Source organism: Vulpes vulpes, chromosome 3, assembly GCF_048418805.1.
Source record: "Vulpes vulpes isolate BD-2025 chromosome 3, VulVul3, whole genome shotgun sequence".
Classification (NCBI taxonomy): Eukaryota; Metazoa; Chordata; class Mammalia; order Carnivora; family Canidae; genus Vulpes; species Vulpes vulpes.
In genome coordinates, this window is record NC_132782.1 from 101176634 (window position 1) to 101198265 (window position 21632).

At 38.6% G+C, this 21632-nt stretch overlaps 1 protein-coding gene across 6 annotated transcripts in view; it reads left to right on the forward strand.

The window, feature by feature from the left end:
* SMG1 (SMG1 nonsense mediated mRNA decay associated PI3K related kinase) overlaps positions 1-21632 on the forward strand; it is a 105497-nt gene that overhangs the window by 52748 nt on the left and 31117 nt on the right. For all 6 annotated transcript variants that reach the window (XM_072753767.1, XM_072753769.1, XM_072753772.1 and 3 more), the window contains 16 exons: positions 1199-1341; positions 1485-1686; positions 5093-5202; positions 5849-5996; positions 6366-6525; positions 7950-8070; positions 11650-11898; positions 12223-12507; positions 13878-14022; positions 14134-14272; positions 15459-15689; positions 15792-15969; positions 16745-16906; positions 17621-17838; positions 18162-18316; positions 20380-20602. In XM_072753767.1, the coding sequence (XP_072609868.1) occupies positions 1199-1341; positions 1485-1686; positions 5093-5202; positions 5849-5996; positions 6366-6525; positions 7950-8070; positions 11650-11898; positions 12223-12507; positions 13878-14022; positions 14134-14272; positions 15459-15689; positions 15792-15969; positions 16745-16906; positions 17621-17838; positions 18162-18316; positions 20380-20602 (2869 nt within the window). The remainder of the gene's footprint in view (positions 1-1198; positions 1342-1484; positions 1687-5092; positions 5203-5848; positions 5997-6365; positions 6526-7949; positions 8071-11649; positions 11899-12222; positions 12508-13877; positions 14023-14133; positions 14273-15458; positions 15690-15791; positions 15970-16744; positions 16907-17620; positions 17839-18161; positions 18317-20379; positions 20603-21632) is intronic.

A 21632-nucleotide genomic window follows, 5' to 3' on the forward strand; every position in this document is an offset into this window, starting at 1 on the left:
GAAAACTTAGATGCCTCTCTTTTATGGATTAGTAAGAAATCTTCCTTAAAATAAGATCTGCCAATTACTTGTTTTATAAATATTTTTTTCTTTTTTAGAGAAGGAGCAGGGAAGAGGGACAGAGGGAAGAGGAGAGAGAGAATCCCAAGCAGGCTCCATGCCTAGCACAGAGCCTGGATTTGGGGCTCGAGCTGATAACCATGAGATCATGGCTTGAGCCTAAATCAAGAGTCAGCCTCTTAACTGACTGAACCACGAAGCACTCCCTAGTCATTTTATAAATATTTTTGAACTTGATCCTTAATAACCTTTCGTGTCAGAGTCTGGTACAAACTACCCTTTATGGCTAGAGTACTTGCTCATTAGCCCTATGCACTCCGCATTTAAACCCATTTGATTTCTCTAGGTAAATGAACATGACCATAATAGTCTTTATATATTTATGTCAGTTTTACCAAATCTAGAAAATGTAGGAAAAATAAAGAACTGCTCATAATTCCATCTGCCATTGATAACTGTTAGTTTTGGTGTACATGCCTTTTTAGTTTTTTTTTTTTTGTCCTTTCACATACAGTCTCTCCCCACTTTTCCTGGGGAATAGCTGTTTCTGTTGGTTACCTCATTTTGCTTTTGTCACTCAGCAATATTTTAAAAAATATTTTGCTATGTTAAACATTCTATAATGTTATTTTTAATGACACAGTTGTATTTTTTGTGAGTGTGCCATAACTTAACATTCCTTATTCTTGGACAGTAAGGTTAGTTTTGATATTTTTTACTAATCTTAATGCACTATGGCACTTAACTCTTTATAGTTTACAGTTGTGTTTATTTTCTTTGAATTGACTCCTACAAGTTGGTTTACTAGAAGAAAGGCTAGAGACCATAAGGCTCATGATACATTCCATTGCTAAGTCACTGTACAGAAAAGTGTTTCCAATTTATATCCTTAACAGTTGAATAATAGGGGCACCTGGGTGGCTCAGTGGTTGAGCATCTACCTTCAGAGCACGAGAATCACACCCTGAACTGAAGGCAGACACTCAACCTCTGAGCCACCCAGGTACCCCTATGAACTCTTTTTTTTTTTTTAAATTTATTTTTCTACTTAGCCTTTGTGTACTTAATATTTTCTGTTATACTGCCTCTTTCAAAAAAGATTTTATTTGTTTAAATAAAGACTGAATTTTCATTACAGGTTTGAAAAGGCCTCTGTGGAGTACCAGGAGCACTTGTGTGCCATGACGGGTGTCGATTGCTGCATCTCCAGCTTCGACAAATCTGTTCTCACATTAGCCAACACTGGGCGTAACAGCGCCAGCCCCAAACATTCTCTGAATGGTGAGGATCCAGAATTTAAACAGTTAGAGCCAGATAGTTTGTACTGATGATCTTACTTTTATATTTTTAGATTTCTTTGCTCTTCAAAATATTTTAAAGTGCCCTGGATATCTCTCTCTGTTTTATAAAATATATTCACTCAGGTGAATCCAGAAAAACGGTGCTGTCCAAGCCAACTGACTCTTCCCCTGAGGTCATAAATTATTTGGGAAATAAAGCCTGTGAGTGCTACATCTCGATTGCTGACTGGGCGGCCGTACAGGAGTGGCAGAATGCCGTCCACGACCTGAAGAAGACGACCAGCAGCACTTCTCTCAATCTGAAAGCTGATTTCAACTACATCAAGTAAGGACTTTTTTCAGTTAAATGAATTTTCAGTGGCTTTAAAGTCTTCCTCTGTGGCAGAAAAATATTTAATATTGCTCATAGCTACTATTTTGTGAGATATTTGAAGTTCTAAAAATACTGCTAAGAATGACCACAATGAGAAACCAACATTAGAGGTGAGGAAGGTATTTGTGCAGCTGAAAAACGGTCTTGTCCCTGCTGAAACAGTCATTTGGTATTGATTCTTAAAGCTTACAAAATATAAAGAGAAATTTGTTACTGTTTTAGAAAGAGTCAGGTTTGATGACTGGTTTATTTGTTCTAAAGAGGGCAGAATGTATGAGCATTTGTAAATTAAATTCCCTTTCTTGTCTTTTTCTTCTCCCTGTTCCTGTGCTCATCTACTAATCCCTTAATTAGAAAAAAGTGTACTGGGGATGCCTGGCTGGCTCAGTTGGTAGAGTATGCGACTCTTGATCTTGGGGTCAAGAGTTCAAGTCCCACATTGGATATAGAGATTACTGAAATATTAAAATTAAAGAAAACTCCAAAAAGTATGTAGTGAATTTAATCCCTTAATTCAAAATTTGTGTACCCCAAAGGGGCTGGGATACAGGGGTCATTAATAGTCCTTCCCATTGAGAAGCTGACCTTCTAGAGAGCAAATATGTTAATGGGTAATTTCTCCTCTGAGCATGTACTGTGTGCCAGTCAGCGGGGTGCAGCATTTCATGAAACGAATTCTGACCCTTGAGGAACTCCTTTCTAGAAAAAAACACCGACAAGGTTGGGAATGCCATCAGCATGACATTTGAGCAAAGACTTGAAAAAACAGATCTGATAAAAGCATAATGGAAATGCCCTAGAGGCCACTGTTAACTGAAGCAGAGTGAATAATAAGAGGTAAGGGTAGAGGGTAGATGAGAACTATGAGAAGGACTTTTGACTCTTAATAAGATAGAAAGTTGTAGATGAGATTTGAACAAGAAGCATGTCATGATCTGACTTCCTGGTTCACTCTCCTGTGTTGTGAAGAGGTGGATGGCAGGGGTGTTCCCATGTAGACCATTAATCTGTGGGACAAAGGTAGAGGGGGAAAATAGACACTATTGAAGTAGGAGCACAGAGAACAAGGAGGTGTGTTTAAGGTGCATATGAAACATGCAGAGGAGATTGTTTCATAAGGAGTTAAGAATTGGATTTTGAACAAAGGAGAAAAGTCTAAGCTAGAGAACGATTTGGGGGAATCACAAGCATGTAGGTGACAGTAAAAAGCCCTCTTTTCCCTCTCTACTCCAGAGCCTATGTAAGCCACAAAATTATACATAAAGCTCTGGGTGTGGGTGAATGCAAAGTAAAGAGGGCCAGGGTCAGAATCTTTACCAGCATCTTTGTTTTAGGAGGAGAGAGGAAACCATGGATAAAAATACAAAGACAGTGAGGAAAGGAAGATATGTAAGAGAACCAGACTCGGGTAGTCAGTCTTGTCAGAAGCTCCAGAGACTGCACACAAGAAAAGCTTTGTAGAGCAAGGAGAAGCAGTCACGTTGATACTATGGAGTGAAGAAACTTGTCCTAACTTAGTTAGATACGAAAGCTTTTGATTTTCTACTTGAGTAGAAGTAGATTTTCTACCTGGATTAGACTACTTGGATAGTGAGTTTTTCATGAAGCCAGTGAGAGGAAACTGTGGCTGGAGGAGAATGTTGTATATTTACTTGAAGTATTGGAGAGATTAAGTGTTCTTTTAAGCTCAGGGGAAGGAGTGACTAGAAAGCAGAGTTGAAGAAACATGATACTGTTGATTGAAAGATTAACTGGGCTCCACCTCTTCGCACCCAAGGAAAGCAGTTTGATATACACAGAGTTTTGGAAGCGGGTAGATGATGGATTAAGGGTAAGAAGAGAGGAAATGAAAGCCTGTGGGGCTCTGTGTGTGTTTGTGTGTATTTTGAGGAGTCAGTCATTAGCTGAGAGTGTAAAGACATTGTAGAGCCTAGTGGAGATACAGGGAACCTGCCACTAGAGAAGACTCAGACCCCATACTGGCAGGAATGATAAGGATATTTCATCAAACCTGGCAGTTATCAGTTGGGCTCACAATGAGAGGCATATGGTTGTCTTGGTCCGGGCTTGGAGCTTATAAGGGGGAGGCAGATGCAGTCATTGATGTCCTGTTCCAGTGCTGGATTCAGGCTGCATTATAAGAGAGGGGACAGGAAAAGAGAGATTGAGAAACTGGAAAGGGACAGGAACTGTGAAAGGGACAGGAAAAGAGAGATTGAGAAACTGAGTTATCTTCTTGGTTGGAAAGCTGCTGTAATAGGAATGGGAACAGAGTGAGTGATCTGAAAGTAGCAATAGTAGAGAGCTAGGAAAAGACCTCGTGTCTTAGCATTGATGCTACAGGACTAAAGGCGTTTCAGAGGTACCGCAACTTTCAGATGACATAAGGAAATGGAAAGGAAGAGTTATTTGAAAGAAGAGAAACAGCCTTCATGAAACATGTAGGAGAAGGGAGAGAAGGAGGGAGGCCAGCAGTGACAGGAGGCAAGATGAGGATGGAAGGCTGAGATAGGACAGGATGGGACAGGAGCCCTCCAGGGGCCTGGGCTTTAAGTGGGGGATGGGACCACATAGTGAATTTAGAGCTAGCTTGGGGCGAATCAGATGTTGGCATTGCCCTGCAGAGGTCTTTCAGTTTGTCGGATGGGACCCAGGGATAATAGGCTACAAAAACAGGAAGGAAACATGGAAGGTAAGTATGCTAAACTGGATGAATGACTATAGCTGTGGCTTTCTGGTTTGCCACTCCAATTTTAGTGCTAATCATTATTTTTTTAAGATTTTAATTATTTATTCATGAGAGACCAGAGAGAGAGAGAGAGAGAGAGAGAGCATGCCAGAGAGAGAAGCAGGCTCCATGCAGGGAGCCCAGTGCCCAGTTCTCCAGGATCACACCCCAGGCTGAAGGCAGGGCCAAACCCTGGAGCCACCTGGGCTGCCCATTTTAGTGCTAATTAAACTGGTAGTCGCCTCTTCAAAATAGAAATAAGGGGATCCCTGGGTGGCTCAGCAGTTTAGCGCACCGCATGCCTTTGGCCCAGGGCGCGATCCTGGACTCCTGGGATCGACTCCCGGGATCGAGTGCCGCGTCAGGCTCCTGACATGGAGCCTGCTTCTCCCTCTGCCTGTGTCTCTGCCTGCCTCTCTCTCTCTCTCTCATGAATAAATAAATAAATAAAATCTTAAAAAACAAAAAAACAAAAAACAAAAACAAAATAGAAATGATGGCCCACGTGGAAAGAACTTTTTCAAGAGAATGCTGTGTAACTGTGCTGTCTTTTTCTAGAATTCTACTTTTTTTTAATGATGCCACAGACTGCATAGGTGTGATACAAACTAACTGGTATTCTAATTACAGATCACTAAGCAGTTTTGAATCTGGAGAATTTGTTGAATGTACTGAGCAATTAGAATTGTTACCAGGAGAAAATATCAATCTACTTGCTGGAGGATCAAAAGAGAAAATAGGTATTTGAAATAATAATCTTAGAGTTACGTGTTTTATAGACAAGTTGTTCAAAATGTTTAGTTTAGTATTTTATTGGAAAAAACTGGAAGTTTTTGTACATTTAATTTGGGGAAGAATCCTGTGTGAAGGAACACACTTAGGGCTGTTTTACTTATATTTGATTTGGCAAATGAAAACAGTTTCAAGTAAAATTAAACTATTGTAAAACTTTGGGATTTATCTATCCACGTTTGAAAAAGTTTAAGTAGTGTTTAAGTGAAGTATTTTTCTTGACCTCTTAATGTAGTTTGTTAACTAGAACATTTCTGTAAAATATTACACTAAATTTAGTACTGTGAGTAGTTTGTGTGTTAGCATTGAGTTGCTAGATTCAGTAAGATTTGCCCCTTTAAATGTAGGTTGGTTTACTGATTTTTTAAACTTTGGAAAACAGCTGTTGTGAGGCAGGTCTGAAATACAATTTCAGTTGTGGACTCTTAATTTTTATGTAGCTATCAGAAATGCTTAATCATAGTTTTCAGCTGCTGAACTTAAATATGAAAGAATGTATTCATTGGCTATAACTTTTTAATACTGGCAAAATGTCTTATCAGTCTTATGCATTAAAAGCAAATTGACTTAATGGAATTTATTTAACTTCTGTAGATATGAAGAAACTGCTTCCTAACATGTTAAGTCCAGATCCAAGGGAACTTCAGAAATCCATTGAAGTTCAGTTGTTGAGAAGTTCTGTTTGTTTGGCAACTGCTTTAAACCACATAGAACAAGATCAGAAGTGGCAGTCCATAACTGAGTAAGTTTAATCCTAAAGAAGATAATTTGCACTCTGTATACCATATGATAAATGTATGTACTGTGGATGAGTCAGTTACCAGATTGCGACAGTGTTAGTCATGATAGCTTCATTTTAGTTGTAGAGGTCATATGATAAGTTAATGTCAGTTGTCAACATATATAGAGTTGAAACTAAATAAACTGTAGAAATCCCCAGAAGTGTGTCTTGACTTGCTTATGTCACTTTACTAAAGGATGGGCAGCTCCTTTTTCTTTCTCCTGCTTGGATGCCACTATGGTAGCATCTTGCCAAACTGCCTCATCCCTTCAGTGATTACACAGGATGGAAAATCTCATTTATTAATTGACAGTAAATATTTTGTTGCAGAAACGTGGTGAAGTACTTGAAGCAAACCTCCCGCATAGCTATCGGACCACTGAGACTTTCTACTTTAACAGTTTCACAGTCTCTGCCAGTTCTCAGCACCTTACAGCTGTATTGCTCTTCTGCTTTGGAGAACACAGTTTCTAACAGACTTTCAACAGAGGTGTGTATTTGTGTATTCCTATCAGGCTATTCTGAACATTAATAGGCAACCGTGTAGAATTTTTGTTTTTTAAAGATTTTATTTATTTATTTATTTATTTATGATTTTACTTATTCATGAAAGACACAGAGAGAGGGGCAGAGACACAGGCAGAGAGAGAAGCAGGCTCCATGCAGGGAGCCCAATGTGGGACTCGATCCCAGGACTCCAGGATCACACCCTGGGCCAAACGGAGGCAGTCGACCTCTGAGCCACCCAGGCATCCCGTTTTATTTATTTATTTGAGAGAGCACACACACATGGAGAAGGATCAGAGGGAGAGAATCTCAGGCTGAGTCCCCACTGATCTTGAAGCCCAGTGTGGGGCTCGAGCCCAAGACCTGTGAGATCATGACCTGAGCCCAAACCAAGAGTCAGACACCTAACTTACTGAGCCACCCAAGTGCCTGCCTTAAGACCTTATTGAATTTTTAAAGTAGCATTTGTAGCATTTAATAGACAAGTAGTAAATTCCGAAATCTAAAATGCCGTTTTCAGGCACAATTTCATTTGAGAAGTGTGTGAGACAGATGAAGGAACCTAGGTTACATCATTTCAAGGATGGCTAATTGCTTAATTTTTTTTCTTTTCTTTTCTTTTCAGAAGAAGTGTTGGTGTATATAGATATATTTCCATTGACAGGTGTTGTAAATTTTAGATTTGATTAAAACAGACACTCTCAGGGGCATGTGGCTGGCTCAGTTGGTAGAGCATTGACTCTTGATCTCAGGGTCATGAGTTCAAGCCCCCCATTGGGCAAAGAGCTTACTTAGAAAAGTTAATAATGAGGACACCTCATTCTCCTCCCATACAGGCTAAAGTTTAACCAAAGATGAGCCCTTCCCTGGAGAATTATAATCTTTGAGAAACTGTTTATAAAACAGTAGTTTTGTGTTTTTCTATAATTCAATTTCTGCTTTGTAGCGAATAGGCTGTTTATTTTTTATAAAAATGTTCTTTATTGATAAATTGGACTTGATAATCCTTTTTTTCTTTTGCATAGCAAAGATTTTGCTCTTAGTGTGTCTTAGAGTGTGTTCCCTCTTGTGTTAGAAGATACAGTGAAGGGGCGCCTGGGTGGCTCAGTGGTTGAGTGTTTGCCTTTGGCTCTGGTCAAGATCCCAGGGTCCTGGGATCGAGTTTCAGGTGAGGCTCACTGCAGGGAGCCTGCTTCTTCGTCTGCCTATGCCTCTGCCTCTCTCTCTGTGTCTCTCATGAATAAAAAATCTTAAAAAAAAAAAAATACTTAAGAGAATATAGTGAATAAAGAAGAGAGTTTGATAAATAAGCCTGGAATAGCTGGGTTATGGGGGATGCAGCTTACCTTAACCTACAGTCATGTAAGGAGCTATTTACATTAAGTAGTTGTGTTTTTTCTCTGGCAGGATTGTCTTATTCCACTCTTCAGTGAAGCCCTGCGTTCATGTAAACAGCATGATGTGAGGCCATGGATGCAGGCATTAAGATATACCATGTACCAGAGTCAGTTGTTGGAGAAGATAAAAGGTAATTAGGTTTTTTAAAATAGTTTTAATTGAGATAAAATTTATACATTTTAAGTGTACAGTTCCATGAGTTTTGTTACATCTTCCTTCACCAATGCAACCACCAATCCAATCAAGTTACAGAAAATTTATCTTAACCCAAAAGGTTTCCTTATGCCTCTTCCCAGTCACCTCTCCCGTCTTTCCTGTCCTGGACAATCACTGATTTGTTTTTTATCACTGTAGATTAGACATGTCTTTACTAAAGTTTTATATAAATATAGTCATATAGCTCTCTGTGTCAGGCTTGTTTTGCTCAGCATTTTATTTTTAAGATTCCTCATTGTTGTATGTAGTAGTACTATGATCCTGCTTGTTGTTGAGTACTGCCCATTCTATGGATATACCATAATTTATCTCTGGGTCTTTTGGTAGATATTGGAGTTATTTTAAAATTAGGACTATAATGTATAAAACTATGAAATTCATATACAGGTCTCTGGGTGAACGGTTATTTGTGTTTCTCTTGACTAAATGCCTACAAGTGCAATTAGTGGGTCACAGAGTTTAACATTAAAAATAGTTTGACATTTTCTTAGAAAGTATTTGTACATTTCTTCTGACATCTACATCCTTGGTAGTGTTGGTCTTTAATTTTAGTCACTGGCACCAGTGTATAATATTATCTCATTGTGGTTTTATTTGCATTTTCCTGGTGATTAATGAGATTGTGCATCTTTTCATTTGCATAGTGGCCATTGTATATCTTGCTTTGTTAAGTGTTCAAATCTTGTCCATTTTTAATCAAGTTGTAGACTTGTTTATTTATTCTGGATACAAGTTCTTTGTCAGAAACAACGTACTTTAAATGTTAAGTTTTAAATGCTCCAAATGAATAGTTAGGGAAATAGTATTTTTTTAATTGGGAAATAGTATTTGTATAAATATCAGTTAAGTCTCTCTTTTTTTTTAACTAGGTCTCATTTTTAAGAAAGAAATGTCTTTTGTGTTAAAGGGAATTAGCAATTTATTGCTTAAAAATAGAAAAGTTGCCAGAATTCTGTAGAATTTTCATTGAAAACTTAGTAGCTAAGGTTACTGAATACACTGGTATATTAAATTTCAAGTAAGGAGGATGCCTGTGTAGTTCAATGGTTGAGCGTCTGCTTTCATTCACTTGGGTGGTTCAGTGGTTGAGCATCTGCCTTTGGTTCAGGGCGTAATCTCAGAGTCCCGATATCAAATCCCACATCGGGTTTCCTGCGTGAGTCTGCTTCTCCATCTGCCTGTGTCTCTGCCTCTCTCTGTGTGTGTCTCATGAATAAATAAATAAAATATATTTTTTTAAATCTTTAAAAAATAAATTTCAAGTAAGATTTTGCTGGGGTATGGACTTGCACTGCTGAGTGATTACTGGAAACTGTGATTCACCTGGATCCTCATTGCCATATACACTTGGGTTGGATCGTTAGTCCAGCATTTGCAAATGGAAGGACCTTAGGGCAAGTCATTAAACTTCTGTGTCACTTTTCCTTTTTGGTTATGAGTATTGCCTTGCTCAGGAGATTTTTTTTTTTTTTTTGTTAAGGATTGTAGGAAATGAGACAAGGCATATAAAAGCCATAGCACAGAGCATACCATATAATAGGACTACAAATATTTTCTTTCTCATCCTTCTCTTATTGAACAAGTTTTAAAATTTGGAATAAAAAGTCAGTAACCCAGGGGTTATAGTTGGAGACAGAACTCTACTTCTCAATTTTTTTTTCTTTCTTTAGCAAGTGCTTATGAAGTGTGTGCTTTGTGCCAGGTATTGTGCTCGAAGTTGGGATGTAACAGTGAACAAGGCAAGCCTGTTTCTGGATTCTAAAGTCTAGTAGGGAAAACTGACATCAAACAAGGGCCAGCAATAAGATGTGCTGAATGGAAATACATGTGTATGATGTTAAAAGAACCGACAGCAAGGGCACCAATTTAATCCTAGGAATCAGAAAAGGATTTGGGGAGGAAGTAATATTTAAGCTGATACCTGAGGAAGTTGGGGATAAGAAGGAAGGCAGTTGGGAAAAACAAGTGAAGACCACTTGCAATAATGAAAGATTCATAGGTGACTCAGTTTGCCTAAAGGAGAGTGGGAAGAGAGGAAGCTGAAGGAGATGGAGATTGGGATGAAACGCAAGCCATCAGTGCCTTTCAAGGCAAGTTCAGGAGTTGAGGTTTTGTCGGAGGGGCAGTGGGAAGCCATTAAAGGGAAGTTAAACTGTAAGATGATTTCAGTTGCAGGTTAGTGAATGGACTAGAAGAGGATGGCAGGGCAGATAGATCAGTTAGGCTGAAGTTGCTGCTAAAGGTAGCCAAGGTAGTGGCAGTAGAGATAGAAAAAAAATTAGAAAAGATAGGAGGGCTGCAAATAAAGTCTTAAGATAACTGGCAGGCACCTGCTTAGGTAGCCAGTGCCTTTCCTTGAAAAGATAAACAGGGGAAGGAAATAGGTTTGCAGGGTGGTAGAAAATGGATTCCACTTGACACATGTTAAAAGTGCCTGTGTCAAGGCACTTTTGTGTCAGGTTAAAATACCTGAGTGTAGGTGACTGGTAGGCAGGTGGGACTCGGATGTCAGGTCTGCCTGGAGATAAAGATTCAAGAGTCACCAGCATTTGTATTAGTTGAAGCTATCGGAGCAGATGATATTGTCCAGGGAGAATATGCAGAGTGAGAAGATAAGAGAGCCTAGGACTGACCTTGAGGACAACAATTTTAATAGATGGGTAGTGGACGAGGAGACTGAGGATTCTTCAGAAAGGTAAGAGTATACCAGTAGAGAATGGCATGATAGAGGGCAGAGGGTACTTACACAAGAAGAAAGGGATCCTCATTCTCCACCCTTTGGCCTAGGCTCTCTTTCTCTCTCTCTGTCTCTCAATATTTATTTATTTATTCATGAGAGGCACACAGGGAGAGGCAGAGGGAGAAGCAGGCTCTCTGCAGGGAGCCCGATGTGGAACTCTATCCCGGAACCCCAGGATCATGTCCTGAACCAAGGGCAGACACTCAACCACTGAGCCACACACGCATCCTGGCCTAGGCTCTTTACTAGTAAAAAAGATCCAGAAACTAAAATTAAAAGGCTAATTTTTTTTTGTCTAGCAGATGATTTTTACTTTTTGTCTGCTTCATCATTTGCTTACATTTATTTCAACTAACATGTATTGTTTATTGTATGCCAAGTACTATGTTAGGGATTTAAAGATAATGAAAAATGAGGGGATCCCTGGGTGGCACAGCGGTTTAGCGCCTGCCTTTGGCCCAGGGTGCGATCCTGGAGACCCGGGATCGAATCCCACATCAGGCTCCTGGTGCGTGGAGCCTGCTTCTCCCTCTGCCTGTGTCTCTGCCCCCCCCCCCCCCCCCCTGTGGCTATCATAAATAAATAAATAAATAAAAATAAATAAAAAAATAAAATAAAGATAATGAAAAATGAGATTTTTATTTAGAGAGTTAGTAGGTAAGGGTAAATGGTTGGGGAAGAATTTTTGGCCGTGTTTCTGTGCAGTCTGGGTTAGACCAATCATGGACTAATGAAATGTTTTCTTTTCTCCAGAACAAACGGTTCCAATTAGAAGCCATCTCATGGAATTAGGTCTGACAGCAGCAAAATTTGCTAGAAAACGAGGGAATGTGTCACTTGCAACAAGACTGTTGGCACAGTGTAGTGAGGTTCAGCTGGGAAAGACTACTACTGCACAGGATTTAGTCCAGCATTTTAAAAAACTGTCAACTCAAGGTCAAGTGGATGAGAAATGGGGGCCTGAACTTGACATTGAAAAAACCAAATTGCTATATACAGCAGGTTAGTAAAATGAACTATGATTAGTGTATAACTAAAATGAAAATCATGTGTATTAATGCTAATGTGTATGATGTAAGGCAGTAATAGAAAAGCTGATTTTTTTCAGCCATGACAGAGCATTTGCATCTTGAATAATAAATTACCTGTAATTGATGTATCTCTATAATTTGGTGCTTTAACAAGAGGTAATTTTGTTATAGTTTATGAAAGTAAATGTTTCTAGAGATTGTTGATTACCACTGAATTTACATTTTTATTTTACCCTGAAATACTGTTAACATTTGCATATAAGGCTTTTAAGGGCTAGTTTTCGGTTTTCTGTAGGCCAGTCAACACACGCAATGGAAATGTTGAGTTCTTGTGCCATATCTTTCTGCAAGTCTGCCAAAGCTGAATATGCAGTTGCCAAGTCAATTCTGACATTGGCTAAATGGATCCAGGCAGAATGGAAAGAAATTTCAGGGCAGCTGAAACAGGTTTACAGAGCTCAGCAACAGCAGAACTTCACAGGTCTTTCTACTCTGTCTAAAAACATACTCGCTTTAATAGAACTGCCATCTGTTAATACAATGGAAGAAGAGTATCCTCGGATTGAGAGTGAATCAACAGGTAGGATTTCTTTATTTTATTAGCTTTAAAATAGCAGTCTTAGAAGTTTTTTGTCCACTATTTTTGATGTTTACAATGTTCTACTGGCTGTAATTTCCCACAAAAATTATTTGCATGGAACTTTATTATACAGTCTAGAAGAAATTAAGACACATATCTTTAGTATCTAATGTCACTGTGGATGCCACTTTAACTCTACTCCTCAGGCCTTCCCAAGCCACAGTGCTTTTATGGACTTAGATGTTTTTGCTGGCAAGAAGGTCCGTCCAGTTCCAGACACCTAAATTCCACCTCACGCTGGAAGGAACAAGATAGATACACAAGAGTAGCCTATGGTCTCCTTGGCTGGTAGAGCCCAGAAACTATAGAAAGATGAAAGTTTCACATTCTGACACTAGTGCTAGTAATAGAAAGATACTTAACAAATAGGGTGGTTGATTCAGTGTTGGAGTGCTTGTTCTGTCCAGATTTTACAGAGCGGGAGATATTTAACCTCCTTGCTGATTGAGAATATACTTCTATTTTGTTGTTATGAAGCCTAGGATTTTAATTGCTTAGGTTGGTCTTATAAAATAATTATAATCTACATGTTTTATAGTCGATATTCATAAGGGATGTGTCTTGTGATTATTATAAATCTTATATTGGCAAATTGCATTATAGCAGGTGATTTCTTCACTTCTAAACTGTGAGTAACGATATTTTTACCTCATGAATTTTTGACTGAGATTGTATACTGATCACCTATAAATTATTTTGCCAGAATGTCCAAGCTTAACGTAATTATGAGGAAAGAGCCAGTCATATCTAGAATTCAAGGCATTGTAAACACATCTAATTCCTGAAATGTTTTACATAAAGTTCAGTGTCATGAAAGATATTTATGTGGTTTGAAGGGTGCTAATTTAAGCTAATTTGGGAAGCTGAGTGATTGATCTCAATATATTAGCCTTTTAGAAAAGCATAGTAAAAATGTGTTCTTCAGTTTTCATACTGTAATATTCTAGAACTTAGTGATAGTTTACAGATAATAAAAACCTTAAAATATTGATAGGAATGTAATTTGAAATTTATGAACGTGGGCAGCCCAGGTGCCTCAGCGGTTTAGTGCTGCCTTCAGCCGGGGGCGTGATCCTGGAGATCCGGGATCGAGTCCCATGTCGGGCTCCCTGCATGGAGCCTGCTTCTCCCTCTGCCTGTGTGTCTGCCTCTCTCTCTCTCTCTCTTTTTCTCTCCCTCTGTCTCTTATGAATAAAATAAAATCTTTTAAAAAAAAAGATTTGAAATTTATGAATGTAACATTGCTGAGTCCTTTCATTATTATTATTATTATTTATTTTATTTTATTTTATTTTTGTCCCTCATGGCAGTACATATTGGAGTTGGAGAACCTGACTTCATTTTGGGACAGTTGTATCACCTGTCTTCAGTACAGGCACCTGAAGTAGCCAAATCTTGGGCAGCATTGGCTAGTTGGGCTTATAGGTGGGGCAGAAAGGTGGTTGACAATGCCAGGTATGTATATTGAAATGTGTAATTTATTTAATGCATAGCAAAGCAGAGATTTAAAATGTCTGCTGACATGTTTTGGTAGCCAAAACTAATGACTTATTTTTATTTTTATAGTCAGGGAGAAGGTGTTCGTCTGCTGCCTAGAGAAAAATCTGAAGTTCAGAATCTGCTTCCAGACAGTATAACTGAAGAAGAAAAAGAGAGAATATATGGTATTCTTGGACAGGCTGTGTGTCGACCAGCGGGGATTCAGGCAAGGAAAACATACAGTGTTTAGGACAAAGGGTGTCAAGATCACTGTTTTAATTCATTGATTTTGAGGAGATTGATTACATACTTGATTAAATGTTGAATGCGGTTTAGGCAGTTATTGTTACAAATCACAACTTTGAGTTTTTTTTTTTTTTTTAATTTTTTTTTTAATTTTTATTTATTTATGATAGTCACAGAGAGAGAGAGAGAGAGGCAGAGACACAGGCAGAGGGAGAAACAGGCTCCATGCACCGGGAGCCTGACGTGGGATTCGATTCCGGGTCTCCAGGATCGCGCCCTGGGTCAAAGGCAGGCGCCAAACCGCTGCGCCACCCAGGGATCCCACAACTTTGAGTTTTAAGATGAAAGTGCATTATGATACTTTTTTGAGAAGAATGTAATACCTTGAGAAATTATTTCCTTAAGGTCCTGTTACAGTAGGTGAAGTTGGTTTTATGTGAATTAAATTTCTCTTTTAATTGTTTTGATTAGAAATTAGGTTCTTAACACTAGCTTGGGACCTTTTAAAGTACACCAGTGCCTGAATACCACTCCAGATATTCTGAGTGGGACATGGGTATATATATATATTTAAGCTTACTAGGTGATTCCAATTCATAGCTAGAGTTGAAAGCTAATAGACTAAATGAGCTGTAGGATTTATAGCTATAGGATTTCACCTCAGAATTCTCTTAATTCTAGAATGTTACTGCAATTGAGTACTTAAGAGACTTTAAAAGTTTGGATTTTATTTCATAGGCTAAGCTGTACTGACTCATCTTGCTCTACGCTTCAGCATGTGTCATGTCTGCCAAAGCTGTTATTATGTATGTGCCCTTTACTATAAAGAGTTAAATCTGTTGTGAGTGAATTCTGTATATATTCAAGCCTCAAATTTTTGAACAGATTAAATTTAATGTTCTCCAGGCAGAATATTATGTTGTAACTTAGAAGCACTTAAAGTACCAAAAAACAGTCTTTTACCCTTTGTTAGTAAATCAGTAAATAGATCATACAGTGGAGCATATTGACATTTAGCATGTGTAAGGCTAAATGTGAAGTAACTTAATTTTTCATAAATGAGAAAAATGCTTTCATAGGATAGGAAAATCATGTATCTCCCCTCCCTCCCCCCCTTTTCTGTTTGTATTAAAAAAAATAGCACATTATGCCCACATTTTCTTCAGGATGAAGATATAACGCTTCAGATAACAGAAAACGAAGATAACGAGGAAGATGACATGGTTGAGGTTATCTGGCGTCAGCTAATCTCAAGCTGCCCATGGCTTTCAGAACTTGATGACAGTGCAACAGAAGGAGTTATTAAAGTGTGGAGGAAGGTTGTAGATAGAATCTTCAGCCTGTACAAGCTGTCTTGTAGTGCATATTTTACTTTCCTCAAACTCAACGCTGGTCAGGTTAGTAGCACAATGTTCAGTTCTAAGAATATGTATTTGACATTTCTTTCCTAGTAAATGAAAATAGTATTCTTATTTCTGCCTTTCATCTTTCACCCTTAGGTTCCTTTAGATGAAGATGACCCGAGGCTACATTTAAGTCACAGAGCCGAGCAGAGTACTGATGATGTGATTGTGATGGCCACACTGCGCTTACTCAGATTGCTCGTTAAACATGCTGGCGAACTTAGGCAGTATCTGGAACATGGCTTGGAAACAACACCTACTGCTCCATGGAGAGGTAACAGTCTAAATAAAATGTTTCAAGAAAAATTATTTCTAGGTAGGACATGTAGAACAATAAAAAAAAAAAAGTGGTACTTCCTTTGTTATTTTATTTTTTTTTTATTTTTATTTTTTTTTAAATTTTTATTTATTTATGATAGTCACACAGAGGGAGAGAGAGAGGCAGAGACACAGGCAGAGGGAGAAGCAGGCTCCATGCACCGGGAGCCTGACGTGGGATTCGATCCCGGGTCTCCAGGATCGCGCCCTGGGCCAAAGGCAGGCGCCAAACCGCTGCGCCACCCAGGGATCCCTCCTTTGTTATTTTAATGTGTCATAGAATAGCTACATTAGTTGATAGGACACCACAAACTGTGTGTTACATACTCTTCTTTCCCACCTTTTAGAGAACTGGAATGCTGAGAGGCTGTACCTTTATGTTTACAACATGAATTTTGGAGACAGTGATGAAAATAAGTTTCAAATTTTTTTGTATGCCCTTTGTTAAAAATTTTCTTTTACAGGCATTCATAGAAAACACATTTTGTCAGAACATTGTTGAATTGCTCTGCATTTTGATTATGGCTCTGTACCCTAACCAAACTTAAAATCAAGAACTATTGTTAAGGTTCTTTGTTACCACAGGGAGAAGTGTGAGGTCCTTAGAACCAATCCTAAAGTAACAAAACAAAAAAACTGATCTCAACAAACATCAGGTTTTTGCTTTTGTGTCTGCTGTGTTGACAGTTTTTAATAACTTTAAAGTATCCTCCTTTCTTCTTATCCTGAAGGAATTATTCCACAGCTTTTTTCACGCTTAAACCACCCTGAAGTATATGTGCGCCAAAGTATCTGTAATCTCCTTTGCCGAGTGGCTCAAGATTCCCCGCACCTCATATTGTACCCTGCAATTGTGGGGACCATATCACTCAGTACTGAATCACAGGCTTCAGGTATGAAGTATTAAAATACAGCTACTTTAAGTGTAATTATTTTGCAGATAATGTCTGTCAGGTAACTGTTTTTGAGCTTTCTGTTACAGAGTTGATGGAGTTTGTGGTTTTTTTCAATAATAACTATTTAAAAAAAAAACATTTTATTTATTTATTCGTAGAGACACAGAGAGAGAGAGATGCAGAGACACAGGCAGAGGGAGAAGCAGGCTCCATGCAGGGAGCCTGATGTGGGACTCGATCTGGGTCTCCAGGATCACGCCCTGGGCTGAAGGTGGCGCTAAACCCACTGAGCCACCAGGGCTGCCCAATAATAACTATTGTTTACTGAGGTAGTAACTCCTGTGTCTGGCACTAGGGGATGGTCTCACAGTAACCCATTTAGGCTTAGGGAAATTGAGTCAGTGCTCTTGGGTTCACTGATGAGCTGAGTAAAGGTGGATGAGAATTAAACTAAGCTCTAGCTCTAGACTCTGGCTGCAGGAGAACTCTGATGAAACTCAATTTTTTTTCCATTTATGTTCTGGTTGCTTATAATATTAATAAATAGAAAAGTTTACCTTGTGAAAAGGCAAAATATCCATGATCTTTGGTTAATTTAATGCATGGAAGGCAAATTAGTTGAATCAAATAATTACCAGTGTTTTCCTTAATTCAACATACGCGCATAGGAGAAACATCCAAAGTGTACCTTATTCTTCCATTTTCTTATAGGAAATAAGTTTTCCTCTGCAATTCCAACTTTGCTTGGCAATATTCAAGGAGAAGAATTGCTGGTTTCTGAATGTGAGGGAGGAAGCCCTCCTGCTTCTCAGGATAGCAATAAGGATGAACCTAAAAGTGGATTAAATGAAGACCAAGCCATGATGCAGGATTGCTACAGCAAAATTGTAGATAAGCTGTCCTCTGCAAACCCAACTATGGTGTTACAGGTACAAAACACAATTCATATGTTGTTAAATAGTTTTTATTTATACTTTTCCCTCTCCCCCAAAGCCCCTAAAAACAAAACCCATTAAAAAATTGTTACGGGAAATGATATCTGAAGAACAGAAAAGCTTTTAGAGTAATTGAAATTGGCTTTACAATTCAGTTTTGGTTTTATAAATCTGTATTGATAGAATACCATACAGTGAATCAAGGATCTCTGAACGTATAATGAACAAAAGGTGCCCACATGGAACTTGTAATTTCAAGTGTTAACTGTGCTGTGTGTAAACTTGTAGATAAGCATATTTGAATGTACCATGTGCAGGTTCAGATGCTTGTGGCTGAGCTGCGCAGGGTCACTGTTCTCTGGGATGAGCTGTGGTTGGGAGTTCTGTTACAGCAGCACATGTATGTCCTGAGACGGATTCAGCAGCTGGAAGATGAGGTGAAGAGAGTCCAGAACAACAACACCTTACGCAAGTATGTTTTCATACACTTTTACTCAGAAAATGAAGCTCATCCATCCCATTTTAGTGTAAAATACACAAAACATAAAATTTGTTATTTTAGCCAATTTTAAGTGTATGATTCAATCACATTAAGTATATGTATGGTGTTATGCAACCATCACTACTGTACATTTCAGACACTTATTCATCCCAAACATAAGTTCTGTACCCACTGAACACTAACCTTCCATTGCCCCTTAACACTAGTCCCTCTTTATCACTGTTCTATTTCTTGTCTCTGAATTTGACTACTCTTGAGTACCTCATGTAAGTGTAATCCAAGGTGTTTGTCCCTTTTTGTCTGGCTTCTTAGTGTGTTTTTCTTTTTTTTTTTTTTTTTTTTAAGATTTTTATTTATTTATTCACGAGAGACAGAGAGGCAGAGACATAGGCAGAGAGAGAAGCAGGCTGCATGTAGGGAGCCCGATGTGGGACTCAATCCTGGGACTCCAGGATCACTCCCGGGGCAGAAGGCAGGCGCTCAACTGCTGAGCCACCCAGGCATCCCTACTTAGTGAGTTTTGAAGGTTCATCCATGTTGTGGCATTATTAGAATTTTCTTCCTTTTGTTACTGAGTAGTATTCCATTGTATGAATATACCACATTTTGTTTTGCAGTCATCTGTCATGGACATTTGGATTGCTCCTACCTTTTGGCTATCAAGAATAATATTTTTATGAACATTACTGTACAAGTATCCATTTGACTCCCTGTTTCAGTTGTGTATGATCCAGTAGATTTGCCTAGGTCATATTGTTGCTCTTTAACTTACAGAGGAACCATGAAACTGTTTTCCTGCACCAGTTTACATTCCCACAAAAAGTGCATGAGTGTTCCAGTTTCTCCATATACTTGTCCGTATTTGTTATTTCTTGTTTAATATAGTAGCCATCTTTTTTTTTTTTTTTTTAAAGATTTTATTTATTCATGAGGGACATAGGGAGAGAGGTGGGGTGGGGGCAGGCAGAGACACAGGCCGAGGGAGGTGCAGGCTCCATGCAGGGAGCCCGACTTGGGACTCGATCCCGGGTCTCCAGGATCACGCCCTGGACTGAAGGCCGTGCTAAACCGCTGAGCCACTGGGGCTGCCCTATAGTAGCCATCCTAATGAGTGTGAAGTGGTATCTCATGGTTTTGACTTGCATTTCCCTAATGACTAATAATGTTGAGCATCTTTTTAAGAAAATATTTTATTTATTTGAGAGAGAGAGAGCACCGCAAGCGCACACACTCATGCACACAGGTGAATGCGGGGAGCATGGCGGGCAGAGGCAGAGAGGAAAGCAGACTCTCTGCTGGGCAGGGAGCCTGATGTAAGGCTCAATCACAGAACCTCAGGATCATGACCTGAGCCAAAGCCAGATGTTTAATGTACTGAGCCACCCAGGCGCCACTTTGTGTGCCTTTTGATCATTTGAAGATCTTTGGAGAAATGTCTATTCGATCTTTTGCCCATTTTCAAATTGGGTTTGGAGGTTTTGTTGTTATTGAGTTTTGTTGTTATTCTCTGTATTCTGGATATTAACCACTTTTCAGATACATGATTTACAAAGAAAATGTTGTGCATTCTTTTCACTCTCTTAATAGTGTCTTTTGATGCACATAAGTTGAATTTCATATAGTAGTCCAGTTTTTCTGTTTATTCTTTTGTTGTGTATGCTTTGCGCCATATCCAGGAAATCATTGCCAAATCCAGTGTCCAGAAGCCTTTCCCCTACATTTTTTTCTAAGAGTTTTAGGGCTTAAGTTAAGGTCTCTGATCCATTTTGAGGTGTTTTTTTTTTTTCCCCCTCATAATAGTATAAGGAAGGTAAGGGTCCACTTCATTCTTTTGCAAATGGATATCCAATTTTCCCAGCACCAATTGTTGACAAGCTGCTGCTTTCATGTGCTGGATGTTTTACAATGCTTTGTTAGTAAGTTATTGTGCTACTATCTTATTTATTTTAGCTTATTCTTTGATATTGTTTACTTAGACCAAATGCATTTAAACTGTTTCATGTTTGTAAAACTCTTTATGTCTTCCTGATCAGAGAAGAGAAGATTGCAATCATGCGGGAAAAGCACACGGCTTTGATGAAGCCTATTGTGTTTGCTTTGGAGCATGTAAGAAGCATCACCGCAGCCCCTGCAGAAACACCTCATGAAAAGTGGTTTCAGGATAACTATGGTGATGCAATTGAAAATGCTCTTGAAAAGCTAAAGACACCATCAAATCCTGCAAAGCCTGGAAGCAGCTGGATTCCATTTAAAGAGGTACAGAAAAATCTCAAGAATGCTACTAAAATGGGAAATTCAGTATGAGATAAAAATTTTAAAATGAGGACTCTCCTTACTTGGAATGTGAGAGAAGATTTTGTAAGCCCATGACCAGTTGCTTATACGGAATGTAGAGAGAGGTGGTTTTGTTCATTTTGATAATTTGAGAGCAAATGGGCCTCAGACAGCAAACTTTTATCTATAGAGGATTCACATTAGGGAAGAATATACTGTTAGAAATTAGTCAAGGAAGGGGTCTGGCATTGAACTAAATATTGACGGCTTGCTTTATTCATAAAATCTTATAAAATTTAGTCTTGTGCCTCTGTAGTTTTTCTTAGGCATGGGTATTAAATATTTTAACAGACAAAATATTCACATTAAAAAATTTAAAAAATTGATGTCAATGTGAATATATGTGAATAAAATGTGAATAAAATCTTTAAAAAATTAAAAAAAAATTGATGTTGTCAAAGATTTTATTTATTTATTCATGAGAGAGCGAGAGGCAGAGACACAGGCAGAGGGAGAAGCAGGCTCCATGCAGGGAGCCAGATGTGTGGGACTCGATCCCGGGACTCCAGGATCATGCCCTAGGCCGAAGGCAGGCACTAAACCACTGAGCCACCCAGGGATCCCCGCCCGACAATATCAATTTTTATAAGTAACTGAAAATTCTCCGTAGGCTATTTGGGGATGATTAGCATATTTAAATATTTGAGACTCCCTTTATGTTTTGGTCCCCTTAATTCCTTATTTTCTTTGTTTTTTTTTATTTGGTATAGCAACAGCACCATTATTTGGGGAACCTATTTATTACCTTGTAGCTTTTTCTTTTTTTTTAATCCTTTTGCTATCCCTTACCTTTATTGCTTCTGATTTCCTAACTTTAGAAATGAGAAAAGTATTACAAGGTAATGGTGTAGAAACAAAGAGTACACCTGACTTTAACTAGTAACTGCAATCTAGAGGAAACTAGAGTAAATGCTAAATTCATAGGAAATAGCTAGAAGCACAAGACTAGAAC